At 47.0% G+C, this 14,028-nt stretch overlaps 1 protein-coding gene and 2 long non-coding RNA genes across 5 annotated transcripts in view; 2 read left to right on the forward strand and 1 right to left on the reverse strand.

The window, feature by feature from the left end:
- Positions 1 to 14,028, reverse strand: part of pkhd1l1.1 (PKHD1 like 1, tandem duplicate 1) — a 29,902-nt gene that overhangs the window by 5,471 nt on the left and 10,403 nt on the right. For both annotated transcript variants that reach the window (XM_008331056.3, XM_025065195.1), the window contains exons 26-59: positions 13,760 to 13,914; positions 13,392 to 13,514; positions 13,016 to 13,121; positions 12,563 to 12,670; positions 12,311 to 12,475; positions 11,994 to 12,115; positions 11,563 to 11,695; positions 11,004 to 11,196; positions 10,362 to 10,504; positions 10,160 to 10,264; positions 9,863 to 10,048; positions 9,299 to 9,472; positions 9,003 to 9,208; positions 7,733 to 8,705; positions 7,360 to 7,608; positions 7,098 to 7,247; positions 6,404 to 6,578; positions 5,967 to 6,123; positions 5,718 to 5,874; positions 5,414 to 5,623; positions 5,007 to 5,136; positions 4,159 to 4,400; positions 3,905 to 4,041; positions 2,729 to 3,758; positions 2,378 to 2,569; positions 2,030 to 2,181; positions 1,772 to 1,931; positions 1,517 to 1,688; positions 1,240 to 1,328; positions 977 to 1,137; positions 733 to 862; positions 529 to 647; positions 310 to 439; positions 53 to 226 (exon numbers count right to left, since the gene is read on the reverse strand). In XM_008331056.3, coding sequence (XP_008329278.1) covers positions 53 to 226; positions 310 to 439; positions 529 to 647; positions 733 to 862; positions 977 to 1,137; positions 1,240 to 1,328; positions 1,517 to 1,688; positions 1,772 to 1,931; positions 2,030 to 2,181; positions 2,378 to 2,569; positions 2,729 to 3,758; positions 3,905 to 4,041; positions 4,159 to 4,400; positions 5,007 to 5,136; positions 5,414 to 5,623; positions 5,718 to 5,874; positions 5,967 to 6,123; positions 6,404 to 6,578; positions 7,098 to 7,247; positions 7,360 to 7,608; positions 7,733 to 8,705; positions 9,003 to 9,208; positions 9,299 to 9,472; positions 9,863 to 10,048; positions 10,160 to 10,264; positions 10,362 to 10,504; positions 11,004 to 11,196; positions 11,563 to 11,695; positions 11,994 to 12,115; positions 12,311 to 12,475; positions 12,563 to 12,670; positions 13,016 to 13,121; positions 13,392 to 13,514; positions 13,760 to 13,914 — 7,008 coding nt within the window. The remainder of the gene's footprint in view (positions 1 to 52; positions 227 to 309; positions 440 to 528; positions 648 to 732; positions 863 to 976; positions 1,138 to 1,239; positions 1,329 to 1,516; positions 1,689 to 1,771; positions 1,932 to 2,029; positions 2,182 to 2,377; positions 2,570 to 2,728; positions 3,759 to 3,904; positions 4,042 to 4,158; positions 4,401 to 5,006; positions 5,137 to 5,413; positions 5,624 to 5,717; positions 5,875 to 5,966; positions 6,124 to 6,403; positions 6,579 to 7,097; positions 7,248 to 7,359; positions 7,609 to 7,732; positions 8,706 to 9,002; positions 9,209 to 9,298; positions 9,473 to 9,862; positions 10,049 to 10,159; positions 10,265 to 10,361; positions 10,505 to 11,003; positions 11,197 to 11,562; positions 11,696 to 11,993; positions 12,116 to 12,310; positions 12,476 to 12,562; positions 12,671 to 13,015; positions 13,122 to 13,391; positions 13,515 to 13,759; positions 13,915 to 14,028) is intronic.
- LOC103393927 (uncharacterized) lies at positions 205 to 9,903 on the forward strand. 2 transcript variants are annotated; one of them, XR_003052680.1, is made up of 3 exons: positions 205 to 313; positions 399 to 479; positions 9,817 to 9,903. It is a non-coding gene; the product is annotated as an uncharacterized LOC103393927 (long non-coding RNA). The 2 variants fall into 2 exon arrangements; XR_003052679.1 differs by lacking the exon at positions 9,817 to 9,903 and adding an exon at positions 4,963 to 5,032.
- On the forward strand, positions 10,197 to 11,083 carry LOC112488528 (uncharacterized). The gene is made up of 3 exons (XR_003052678.1): positions 10,197 to 10,288; positions 10,383 to 10,553; positions 11,012 to 11,083. It is a non-coding gene; the product is annotated as an uncharacterized LOC112488528 (long non-coding RNA).

Below are 14,028 nucleotides of genomic sequence, written 5' to 3' on the forward strand. Positions count from 1 at the left end.
TGTTGACATTTCGCAGCGTTGATATGGGTCATATCTGAAACAGAGAATTTACCTTTGTAGTCGACTCCGGCCCAGGAGTAGGTTCCCACCAGCACTCGGGCTCCGAACGACTCTTCGTTCATGTTCCCGTACTCCTGACCCATGACCTTGATGTTCCTGCTCAGCAGAGCCACGTCAGCAGCCAGAGTGTAGGTCCAGGAGGATCCGGAGATGGTGTACCGCTGGCCTGAGGACGGTTCATCACAACAAGTTCTCAGAGATTATGTTTCAAACTGGCAGATCTTTAAAAAATAAAACAGTATAAAATACCAAGGTGAGTGTGGGTCAAGGGCAGGTCCAGGGTCAGCACCCGGCCGTCTGATGACACAGCAGTGACCTTTCGTTTTTCTGTCTCCCAGGTGTTGTAGCTGCTCGTGGAGATGACGATGTCGCTGCCAACCTGAGGATCAGACATGGAGACAAAGACGACTTTATGTACAGTAGGTGAAACAGAAACTGTGTGTGTGGTTTTTTTTTAATAACACAGACCTGCCAGTCCACAGACTGAGACAGGGTCACGGTGTTGGAGCCCGCGTTGGCAGTGGCGCCAAGTTTGGTGTGGTAAACGTTGTGGGGTAATCCGTACAACTCCAACTGTCCAAATACACCTGCGGCAGGACAATTTAAATTTAAATCAATCTGAACTAATTCCTCAGGATTACTCTGGTCCAGATGCTGATCAGTGTTCCTCACCTAGGACCTTGGATCCCTGGTTGGGTCCGTTTGGCAGCGGCCAATCAGGAGTGGAATGTTCTCCTCTCAGCTTGATGTGCAGCTCACCTCTGAACGGTTGGATGTCTGATCCAGCAAACAATCGACCTCCCTGGAAGATAAATAAAAACAAACTTCAATTTGACTTCCAGCTCTAGAACGGTAATATTTATCCTGCTTTATCGTCAGTTTTAGAAGTTTTAGAGGAAAGTTCTTCATCACTGGCCTGGATGGAGATGTACGTGGCTTCTATCACCACCGACTTGTACGCTGACACAGACCGAGCTGTTCTGGTGGACGACACGTTGGAGTCCGGGATCTCCAGAACCCCAATGACTGTCAGCTTGTTGAGTGGAGGAGGACTGTCGTCCAACACCACCCACATTCCTGTTGGTTGGCGGAAACACAAGAGAAAAAGAAAAAAACAACAAGAAAATGAATCAGCTGAGGTACTCACACACACAATTTTTTTTTTCTCCTCGATTTTACCTGCTGGGATGACTACATCAGCGCCCTCTGCTGGAGCAGTGAAGTTATTCACAGCTGAACTTGTCCAGAAGGAAACGTTAGACCACAGACTGTAACGGAAATACACAGAGATGATCATTGACCAATCAGAGGAGAGTCTTTTTATTTCCCATTTAAGTATTTTGGATAAAATAATTTTGATACTGAAAAGAAAAAAAAAATCATGTTCCTCCATGGGTCAGGAGCACGGAACCAAATGTTCCGTGACGTCTATGAGAACCTATAACTTCAGACCTACATGAAGTCATCTGGTCGACCCTCTGGTAATGGTGGCAATGTGACTGGAGGTGGGGGAGTCGGGGGGAGGCAGTTGAAGTAGAAGCAGCGGTAAACCGCAAAGCTGACGGTGACGTCTGTCATGGAGCGGTCCACGCTGTTGCGACGTCTTCGGGCGCTGGTTTTTCCCGACACTAAAGAAAAGCAATGGATGGATTTAACAACAGAACAGAAGTCTTCTGGTCAGATTTCTCCGTCCACGTCCGACGATTCTCACCGAGGTAGTAAAGGTTGTTGGAGTCTTCATCCAGGTACCAGTCTCCGTTGTCGTTGCTGTTGAAGCTCAGCGGCCTCAAGGAGCCGTTCCTCCTGTCGATGATGTGGAAACTGTCAGGATTCTGGGTGAAGTTGTGGTTGATGATGACGTACTGATCGCTCTGTGGAAACACAGACCAGTCGTCAGTGAAGGAGAAGATCATATGTTTATGATTTTTTTTTTTTTATCATGGAAGAAAGTTTTTGTTGTCTTCTCCACCTTGAAGCTGTAGAACTTTGATTCGTATGTGATGTTGGTGAGTTGGTCCATGTTTCTGAAGAACCAGTTGTAGGTTTGCTTGGAGGGCAGCATCACCATCCAGCCAAGTTTGTGCGTCATTCTCTTCTTCATAAAGGGAACGACGGAGAAACCTGTCGACGTGAGGCATCAGTGAGAAAAACAATCAAATCAACCTGGAGGTTTTTAGTAGTGACGTCGAGATCCAGTCCTGGAAAACTGATCAAGGCTCATGAGATCAGACAAACAAGATCATGGACAAAAACTAATTCTCTTCTTTGCCTCCAGACAGAGCTCGTAGAGACGGCGTTCCCGCATCTGTTTTATTACCATGAGTGTTTGAAAAGATGGCGTCCTTTGCCTCCAGAGTGGACGGTTTGGGTTTGTTGAAGGACAAGCGATGGAAGTTCACCGTGTGGTCACACACCGCGCCAGGGAAACCCACGCTCCATTCCTCGCTCAGTGTGCAGTGAGCCGGGTCCAGCAGGTCGGTCCAAGGCACCACCTTGTGGTCGACGTTTCCTAAAAACAGTGGAACAACAACAACAACAGCAGCAGCCGGTGAGATCCAGCTCTTGTTCTTTTGCACAGAAACTGGTATCAGTACTTTGGTGATTTCTCACTGAAGTACATGGTACTGAAGTACCAGATCTGATGTGTGGTGAGGTGGTGTAACCGTACCTGTGGCAGAGCCGTCCATGTCCACAAACTGGACCTCATGCTCCCACCTGAACAGGCCCTTGTTGGGTGTGTTGAAGTACTGGATACCAGCCAACCTCACAGCCCAGCCTCCACACTGCTCCAAACAGGTTCCGTCGATTGTTGTGACGGCGAGGCCCGCACACGTCCCGCGGTCAAAGTTGATGAACCTGGTGTTGAGGACACTCATGCCGTCGTCAAACGGCGTGATGATGCCCTTCTGTGTGCAGTAGCTGTTTCCCAGGAGGAGCTCGTCGACGTGGCCCACGATGGTGCTGTTGGACACCGTCGCTCCTCCTTCCTCTCCGAAACCAGACACGGACGACTGGATGATGCGCTTGGCTTCGATGCCAGCCTTTTCGTTGTTGACCATGAGGAATCTGTTAAACTGCACAGCACCCACATCCACCCACTCAGCGCCTTTCTCACAGTTCCAGGTGGTGAGCGAATCAAAAACCGCCGGCTGGGGGACTCTGGAGCGGCAACCTCCGTTTTTCATAGGGAAGTAGTTGATGAAAATCCAAAGACCGAACCAGCCCTGAGAGTGAACGGTGTTGTTGAAGAACTGACCCAGAGGAACCTTCTGCTGGCAGATGTTGTTGTCGAAGGACGGGCCGTCAGGGTGCTTGTGCATGCGGTACCAAAACCCAAAGTGGGTTCCTCCAGCGGCGGCGTTGTGTCGGATGATGTTGTTGGGGTTGGTGACCCAGTACGCCGCGGGGGTGACGTCGTCGTTGAGCAGACTGGTGCTCTGTTTGACAAACACCGCCAGGTTGTACTGCAGGATGTTCTCCGTCTCGATGCCGTCCTCGATGAAGAAGGCGCCTCCCATGATGTCATAGATGACGTTGTGCTCGACCAGCAGTCGGTGCGTGTTGTGGATGGTGACGGCCCTGTTGAAGGTCTGATGGATCGCGCAGCCTCTAACGTAGGACTTGTAGTCGATATTGCCCATCAGATGCCAGTGGATTGGGTAACGACCCAGTCTGAAGGCCTGACCTGCATGGAAGACCTGAGGAGACACAGGACAAGTTGGCAAAAATGAGCTAGTTAGCAAAACAAAATGCACTAGAAATGGCAAAGGTGGCACATTTAGCCTAAATCAGTTACACATGCCGGGTCAAAGGTCACTGGAGATGATGTTCACAACATGTTTACCTCAACATATTCCAGTCTGCCGATGGCGAGGTTCTCATTGGGTCGAGGCGCATGCATCATGATGCAGGCTCCGAACTGGTCACTGCCCACTTCCTCTCCAAATCTGCCCTGGAAACAGGTCTGGGTGGCAAATTCACCTTCAAGACCAAAGAGAGACTTTTACAGGACAGTGAAGGCACCGCTTCCTCTTGTCGATAATCAGTAATCGTCTGCTCTGATCTGGGTGCAACAGTCTCACCGCTCTGTCTCGTTACCTGTGTTAAAACCGTCGGGACACGCTTCGATTTTATCGTTCCACTCCACATGCTGGGATCCGCGCACCACGATGTTTCTGGTGAGGAGACCGACCTCGGCTCGACCCTCGAACACTGTGCCGTCGGGCAATGTCACGCTCACCCCGAGGTGGGTGTAGTTGAGCAGCGTGTCCAGGGTCAGGACCTTCCCGTCGGACGATACAGAGGTGATGGTCCTCACCTCGTTCTCTCTCTGACTGTGCCTGAAAAGAGGGAAAATGGCAAGAAGAAAATAATAAGTAAAAAATGAAAATTAGCCGAAGAAAATACTGTAATTAAAACAGTCAGAAACCATTGTGAAAGAAGCTAAAAAAGTGTTAAAAATACTAAAAACTGACTGTCGTACTGCACTGAAAATAAACCATTCTAGAAGGAATCATGTTTTTCCTGGTTTGTGTTGACAAATACTGCGTGTACTGTAAGTGAATATTTGTTCTCTGTATTATCTTTCTCAGACGTGACTCCCTTCAAGTCAGGCTGAATCTTTTCATCAAGTTTCAAGGTTTATTTTTCAACTTCACGACCTCTTAAAAAGAAACCGCCTGAAGCTACGGACACCTGTGTGTGTGTGTGTGTGTGTCCCGCCTGAAGCTATGGACACCTGTGTGTGTGTGTGTTTGTGAAAGAGAGACAGAGAGGATGTGATATCTTTACTTGTTTACCTAAGTGGAAATTGTCTACAAAGAAATGTCTTTATTTTTCATGTCAATTTCTCCAACTCTACCGACACTGACTCGTTGAAAACAAACATTTCTGTCATTTCAGTCTTGAACTGTTTTTTAAAGTCTACCCCCCCAGCCCCAGAGCACCTGTCTCCAGTGGAGGCGATGACGATCTGGTCTCCAGGTTTCCAGGTCACCTCCTTCATCAGGTGTATGCTGCTGGAGCCTGTGGCTGCAGTTTGAGCCAAATGTGTCCAGGTGACAGGGACAGGGATACCTGGAGGAACAGGTAGAAAACAAAGATGGAGACCGGACACAGTGGCTGGAATATCAGTGTCAATGACACGGCTACAGGACGGGAATTTTTTTTTTTTGCATCTGAAATTCTAACTCTTTAATTTTAAAATTGTCACCAAAGTGAGAGTTTGAACTGTTCAAAATAAGACAAAATTCAAAATGAAATAAAAGTTAAGGTAAGACAGAATTGAAAAAAAAAAATAGAACACACACATGTACTTTTCTAATGTAGTGGTGGTATTTAAAAATGTCTCTACCATGGAGGTCAAGGATTCCCTCTCTGACTCCCAGAGTCTTGGCTCCATAAACAGGAATTTCGGGCGACCTCTGGTGTCCGTGAAGCGTGATAATGGCTTTGTGCTGGAAAGGTGCCCCCTCCTGGCCAATTTGCAGTTTGCCGCCGTCAGTGATTAGAATGTTCTCCGCCTGGAGCTCGATGTCGGCCTCGTCGAAGATCAACGTTCCTCCTGGAAGTAAAGATGTGAAGAGGTTTAAAGTGAGAAGGTTATCAGTACAGTTGCTGGAACGTCTACGATCAGAGTTGGAGAAAAAGAGCAGAACCTTGAATGAGCAGCATTTTTAGAACTGGCGTGTTGGTGTCCAGAAGGATGGTCTGGCCTTTGGTGATGACAGCGAACGTGCCTTTTTCAGGCGGAGATTCTCCGCCCCAGGTGAACCTGGAGGACCAGACGTCGATGTAGAAGAAGTCTGCGTTGTCCTGGGGAAACAAACGGAGATCGAGGAATCACGTTTTAGTCTGGTTTTAATGAGACGGATGGAGAAGATTGTTTTCTTTCTTCACAGTCTCACCATGTTGGCGATGCCCTGGTCTCTGATGGCGACCCTGACTTTGGTCTCCTCCGACGGTCGGTGTTCATTGGTCACACAGACGATCTCCGTGTCGCTGGAGGACTCAATGTCACAAACTGAGCCAGCGATGGTCACGCTGACGTCGGCAGTGTTGGTGCTGTTGGAAAGGAGGTTCAACAAGGATTCACCAACAACAACTTGCCTGACCTTTTACAAATTATAGTTAAATTAATATATAAATATAAATGTTTTTTTAATTTTTTTGTTACTTTACTTTAGCCTGGATTTAGAGTCGACTCAATGACAAAGCAATAAAGTGCTTCATACAACAAGAAGGTAATGTGAGCCTTGGAATCATATGTGATATGTTTCTCTCAGTGTCTGTCTGTCTGTCGTCTCGCTGCTTCGCTGCAGGGCAGCAATTCACTTCAACGCACCTGAAACCCGAGCCGCTGATCGTGAGCCGTGTTCCTCCGGCGGTGCCTCCTCTGCGTGGAGAAACCTCGCTGATTACAGGGGTCAGCGCCGACCTGTAGGTGAAACCGTTGGACAGCGTGACAGAATCCAGCTGGTTAACAACGGACACCACGCAGCTTAGCTCCGACTCACTGCCTGGACAGAGACAAAGACAAACACAGACATTAAAGACATGCGTGCAGAGATAATGACTGATCTGAGCCGTCGTGTCTGACATGTCCGTCATTGTCAGACAGACTAAAAGGCTGACGGCATTCTTCGAAGGTTCGTCAAGACAGGACTGATCAAAGCAGCAGCTTCTGTTTTTTTCCCCCAAGAAAAAACTTAAAATTAAACTCTGGGGAAAACACATTTATTGGAAAATAATTTTTATTGCCTCTGTCATTTTCGCTGTCCTTTGTATGATGTTTGTTATGTTCTATTCTTGAAAACATTAACATTTGTTTCTTGAAAAACATAATTTGATGAATCCATGAACCACAGTGGAAAAAAACTTTTTCTTTTGGCTTAAACTTTCAGTGATGTTAATAGTTCAGCGTCATCACTGACTTCTTTCGTTACCATTCTATTAAAGAATGATGACGAGAGTAAAATATTCCTGATCCTCTTGTGACGTTCCATTGTGACACATCAAATACAGTGGACCAAACTCACTGTTGTTCACTGGAGACATGCAGTGCAGTTCACTGGACGTGGACGTGTTCCTGTCCACCTCACACTCCTGGTCACAGATGGTCACATTGGAGTACAGTGGACTGAAGCCAGAGCCCTGGATGGTGAGAGAGGCTCCGCCCCCAAAACTGCCTGAGATTCCAAATGACATTAGATTATTTTTCAGAAAATGTTTTTCCACCCTTTTTGATCCGACGTAGAATTAATAAAAAATAAAAGTCTGTTTCTGTTCCTCTCCACTTACCTTCACTAGGTTGCACGCTGCTGAGAGTCAACTCGTACGTGAACGTGACGCTGGACTGCGCGTAACCTTTGGCGTCCTGGCGCACCGTCACGGGGTAGGCTCCTCCTGGGTTGTCTCCTGCGGTGCATTGAATCTCTGCGTCAGAGAACGACGACACGACACAGGGGACGTCGCCGATGGTAACAGAGATGGCCTCCGAGTCGCTGCCGAACCCTGAACCCGTCAGTGTGAGGACTGAATCGCTCGGCCCTGTGGGAAAAAAAAGAAAAGAAGAAGAAAGAAGAAACAAAGTGATTACCTGGAGACGAACTTCAACTTTAATGCACTTGTCTCTGTGAGATAAAACTAACACAAACGCAGAGCGGTGACTGACCAGAGGTGGGGTCGATGGAGCCAAGGACGGGCGTTTGAGCTGCAGAGTAGGTGAAGCTGAGAACAGGATAGCTCACGGAGAAGACCAGGATGTTGACGTCCACCGCCCCTTCACTGTTTGAAGGTGTCAGACAGCTGATGAGACCTGCTGATTCCTGTTGGATCCTGCACTCTTTACCCCCCACGGTCACGCTGGTGTTTCCTGGAGCAAAGCCGTTCCCTGTGAGCACCAGAGTGGACCCTCCCTCCAGACCGCCCTCAGAGGGACTCAGAGTGGCCTGTGGAGTGCTGGTCAAGGTGGCATCACCGCTGGCTAGACCTCTGCTCCTCACAATCACCGTGATGGCGTGGTCACCCGCGGGCAGAGCCTCAACGCTGATTGTGACCATGCCGTCCGTCACCTGATCCACCCTTAGCTCTGTGCTGCTGGCGAAGACCACCACGTCATCGGTGCTGCTGCCGAACCCTGAGCCTGAAATTTGGACGGTTGTAGCAGCACTGATGGTGTCTGGGTTGACCGCTGCGATGGTGGGAGTGACGGAGGAGGAGTAGGTGAAGGAGCAGTCTGAGTGACAGGAACTCTGGATCAGGCCTTTGTGGAAGGTCACTTCGTCGGCGTGCTCCTGCGAGGGGGCGGTGTCACAGACTATGCTGGTGTAGCTCGCAGACACCAGGCTGCAGGTTTCACCCGCCGCTGTCACCCGTTCTTCAGAGAAGCCAGAACCTTCAATGGAGAGCCTGGTGAAGCCTGTGGTGCTGCCCGTCGAAGGAGAGACGGAGTCGATCACAGGCAGAACCACGAAGCGCCGCTCGAGCTCCTTGGACACAGTGATGATGGCTGTGCCCAGGTTGTTGACCTTGACCACCACTGGGTGAGCGATGCCGATGGGAAGTTCACTGTCGGCACTGAGTTGGCAGTAGATGTCAGTCAGAGAGCTGGTGATCACTGCACAGATCTGATCGCCCACGGTTACCTACGGACCAATCAGAAGAAGACGTATACTCAGGATAAAAAGAACAATTTATGTGACAAATGTTTAGGATCTTGGATAAAACGTTGGAAGATATCCCCCCTATGTAAGCAGCTGAAATATATTTCTTATGTTGTGGTTCCTGTATGCCAGCAGGGGGTGCTAATTTTGGAGTGACTTTTAGAATTCTATGTTTTATTAAACATTTATTTTGGATTTAACTTGTGGGATTAGAGATATTTTCAAGCAGCCACAAACATTGATGGAGCGACCTGAACTTCTTCAGGATTCAAAACTGACCTCAACAGCACAGTCAGTGTCACTCAGGTGGCTCCCCTGGATGTGGATGACCTGGTGGTACGTTCCCTGGTTGGGGGAGATGGAGGTGACAGTTGGGGTGGAGCAGGAGGAGATGACGAAAGAAAGACCATCCGAAGTGGTATTCTCATCTGAGCAGTCTGGAACCACGACACAGGCCGGGGCTTCTCTGGCCACACGGGGCGCTCCTGCGGAAGAAAGGCCACTGATCAGATCACTGAACATATTTTTTTTTTTTAAAATGTAGATTTTCCAGATAATAAAGACTTCCTCTTCACCTCCTGCCTCTAGTTTGGCTTCGATTTCCGCCACGCTCACAGACACATTGCTGTTTTTGGTTGGCCGCCTCACGACCTTCACCACTCCCTGCAGCACCCGTCTCTGGTCGTCATCCACGAACCCACTGCTGTAGAAGAACTCACCGGGTGAAGTGAAACGGTAGCTGTAGGAGCCTGAGAACCGTGAGACAAGAGTCCACAGGGTGAGGTTGTGGACATGTGGACAGAGCAGGGTCAACTTGACTTTCACATATATTTACAGTTGTTACATATGACTGGTTGGTCATAGGTAACGATGCCTTTACTGTCCTAGGACAAACTCAACGTGCTCAGGTAAAAATGTTATTTTTCTATGTTTATGCAGTGAATTTCATTTCACACTCATGTTTGAAGATGCTAAATGACTGATGCTAATTATTTTGTGTCCAATCAAGGACTAACTTAAATGTTATTGCTAACAAATTTTGAGTTTTTTTTTTCCCATAATCAAGTCATCTTCATCTTCTCTGTGATCAAAGGTTAAAGGCTTATCTTTCAGGGCTAAACTTCTTGTCCAAGTTCTACCTTCACTGGTGCTGGTGTCTCCACTGTTGAATACCCCCCCTTCATACGTGGTGCTGCTCGGGCTGGGAACAGCGAAGACCCGATAGGCCACATTCTGGAACACGGGCGCCTTCCACTGCCAGGTGACGGTGTCTCCCACAAACACTGTGGTGGAGGGAGAACTCCAGGCAAAACCCTGTCCATAATCTGGGACATGGAGACACAGGGAAATGTGAAGTCATCTCATGTTAACAACAGAGGTGGCGCTGTACTGCTGTTTGGCATGTGAAAAAAAAACAAAACAGTGGACGAACGTACCGTGGTCTACGCCCTGATTGGTGATGATGTAGGTCTTCTCCGCTGACCGCAGGACACACTGCAGCTCACTGGACGAGGACACGGTCACTTCACACTCAGCATCACCTGACACCAACACAAATCAACGCAGTAAGGAATAGAATTAAGCCTAAAATTATATATATATATGATATATTTGTTATATTGTGTGTTTCTGTCTCACCAATGAGGACTTTGTTTTCAGACACATCATCGCTGAATCCAGATCCAGTCACAGTAAGGACGGTTCCTCCCACTAACGACCCGTACCGTGGACTGAGGCCGGACACTGACAGGATGTACTGAATGAAGCCATTCTGGCCCTCGCTGGAAAGAAAAACCAACACAACAGTCTGAAAAAACACTTCCCTGACAGGTTTGGTTTTTTCTCATTTTTAAATTAATTCATTTGTGTTTGAGAATTTAATTGTGTTTAATAAAAATACGCAGAAATTTAAAAGATTTTCAGCAAATAGCTTGACATTATCAAAAAGATGGAGATAGCGTAGGTAACGCTAAAGTTAGTCTAGCCAAGGCTAAAGTTAGCTTAGATACGCTTTAGTGAGGTATAGTTTTAATAATAGTTAAATACATATAAAATTATACGGTGATAGATATTATAAGTTGTTTTATAAATTAATTTTATATTTAATAATATAAAAAATTGTATTTTTTAATTTAAATTATTGATTACATTTATTGTTATTTTATTTTATTTCATTATTTCAATTAGAGATAACACTGCTAATATTTAATTAATTTGCATGTATTGTGTCAATTCCCTTTTTTTACTTTTTACTGAGGCGTGTCTTCTCTGGTTCTTTACCTGAACAGGCTGTATCCATTGTTTCCAACCTGCACGTCCACCTTGTAGACGCCTGGTCCCAGCACAGGGAGAAGACAGTTGATGTCTGTGGACGTCCAGTCCTGGATCACACACTCTTGACCTCCGACGTACACCTCAACCTCGTTCACGTTGGCTCCCAGGTTTGATCCACTTATGGCTAAGGTGCGCTCACCTGCACACAGGTGAGGCAAAAAAAAAAAAAAAATTACGAGGTTAAAGTGTCAGGATAATAAGCAGCTGTGAGTGGTGAAAAATGTGAAGATTGTCCTGCAGTTCATCTGCTGCTGTGAGAAAAGTAAGTGTTTAATTACACCTAACGACACACGAAGCATTTTGACAGAAAAGTCGTATAATGACACAATACTGTAGGTGTGTGTTACAGTCGTACTACAGGCGGTACGTGTTCAGTCTCATTCTTCAACACTGTTACTCTTTTGTTGTGTTTTATTAAGTAAATCGAAAAAATTAGTTATTAAGGACAAATTGCAACAAGAAGAAAAACCCTTAATGCTTTCAGTAATGATTGGAGTCAACTCACCGAACACCGTGGTGGTCTCTGGACTGAGGCCCGTGATCTGGGATGTGAACCCTGCGTCGTAGGTGAACTGGTCAGAGGCCATGGTGCTGATGTCCTCCAACGACACGTACACATCCGAGGATCCTGCAGAACCCTGGAATGATTTAATTAATTAGCCTTGGTGCAAAAGTCAGGTCCGGAGTTCTCATGTCACGGGGACTTGAGGTGAAGGAAAAAGTTGGCTACGAGTTGTTGGTATTTCAACGAAGAGTCTAAGACACAGAAAAACGTTTTAAAATGTTTTTCCTTAGGATCTGAGGCCCAGGTCTACATGTGTCACAGAAGAAAAAAAAAGTGTGAATGAATCTCAACATCACTGGGAATAAAAAGTCGTTACAATTCCGAGTCCAAGTCCGAGTCACTGGTGACTTGTCTGACGACTGTGTACTTACTGATGGCGTTCTACACTTCAGCTCGCTTTCACTGGCCTCAACGACAACACACTCCTCAAGTCCGACGGTGACTGAAGTGTTGGAGCTGAAGCCGTGACCTGTCACTGTGAGAAGTGTGCCCCCTGAGGCCAAACAAAGAAAAGCAGTTTCAATCCCTGTATGTTGTTAATCTGAGATTTCACAAAGTCTATCAGCCAATAGGAGAGACACCTTTTTTGGATCATGTGACCTGTCTAGTAAAATCTGTGACTCACTTTTTGGAAACATAAACTTTAATCTCCAAATTCAATCAACATGAAGGATGGTTCTGGTTTTACCTGCCAAACTTCCAGTCAGCGGGGACAAGGACGAGACGAGGAGCTGAATAGTGAACTCAGGGATGATGTTGTCTACGTAACGTGCCTGACCCAGGGAGGGGAAGCTGACTGAGACGGGGTAAGTACCAGCACTGGCACTGCCCAGTCTGCAGACCACAGTGGTCTCTGAAAACACAGGAGTCTCTTTCTGATTCCAGTCTCAGTCGTTATTTTCACTATCAGTATATTTTTATATAACGATCTTCTTCTCACCTGTGGTTGATTCCACATCACACTCCGCCGGTCCCACCGTGACGAAGGCATTGACGGAGCTGAAGCCCGACCCACTTATGGTCAGAAGAGTTCCTAGGCCAATGGATCCTAAAAACACGAGTGACACGGGTTCACATCGACACTCAAGTCAAGTCTGACTTCAAGTCCATTAGGAGACGGAGTCTGTGGAGGTTCTCACTCCTAAATGGTCAAGTTCAGATATTTGTCTCAGATGGAGGGACCTGTTTTTTTTAAGACCACTGAAGACATTTATCTTTGAACCCAAAAGAGCTCTTCAATCCAGAACTGAAGAATCTGGAGTTCACGTTTATACTTTAAACTCTACAACATTCAGAGCTGCGTCCCTGGGAACTGTGACCAAGATTTCTTTTATTTTTATTGGTCTAGACAACAGGCTTATCGTCTAAAGGGCAAGTCCAGAGAAATGATCACCTGCTGATGGACTGATTCCACTCACAACTGGCGTCAGCTCCTCCTTCCACTCGAACCCACAGTCGCCTGAACATTTGGAAGGGATGCCGTTGATGAACACCTCCACCTGCCCACCGACATCATGGGATTACAACAGAAGAACACGGTTGTCGCTGTCAGACATGTCAAAAACAGAGCTGATACGTAAAGACATTAATTTGTCTCCTGAGGCGTCGATAAATATGACAGCGTTACACAATTGAACGACAGCAGCAGGACCGGCTCTGCAGGATGTGTGAGTGAGAAGACAGAATCTATACAGCCACACTGACAGGCACATAATGCAGACGCCACATCCTGAACCCACTCTGTGCTGGAGGTGTTTTGACTTTTGTACCTGTGGTTTGGTTTCTGCCACACGGAAGAAATCGCCCGACAGGCTGCGAATCAACAGCCCACCTTTCCTATCCTCCTTGGCGAAAACCTCGACGTTGTTGCCGATGACTGATGAGTCATTGATCTGCGAATAATAATAATTTTAGCCACGGCTTCTAAAAACATTTATTTTTTTGCCAACTTTCAGCAACTTTCTAGCAAATGCTGCTAACCTTTGATGAACCTGGAGTTAAAGGTTAGCCATTTAAAAGTTAAATCCTTCTCTGGGCCTATAATCATCTCCAGTTTTCTAACTCTCATTCAAGTATCCTCGGCTAACTTTTATAAAGGGAGAAGCAGTTGGTCCTTGGACAGTTTTCAGACACAGACCTGGAACATTGGCTGGTCTCCAGGCTTGGTCAGCCACTCCACACGCCATTTGGGCCGTCTACAACTTCCCCTCCACTGAACCTTGAGCTGTCCCGTCCCTTCGATTCCCTCCAGAGCGTACTTTAGATCGTCCTCACCGATGTCCACTGACAGACCTGAGGAGGACACCAGGACAACAAGGGTATTGTGTCTGTGACATCTTCACATCAGGAGTAAACAAACGTAACCAGAGAATCTTTGGAAATCCTGCCCAAAAGATGTATGGAACA

This window comes from Cynoglossus semilaevis, chromosome 18 (assembly GCF_000523025.1).
Source record: "Cynoglossus semilaevis isolate Cse_v1.0 chromosome 18, Cse_v1.0, whole genome shotgun sequence".
NCBI classification, from domain to species: Eukaryota; Metazoa; Chordata; class Actinopteri; order Pleuronectiformes; family Cynoglossidae; genus Cynoglossus; species Cynoglossus semilaevis.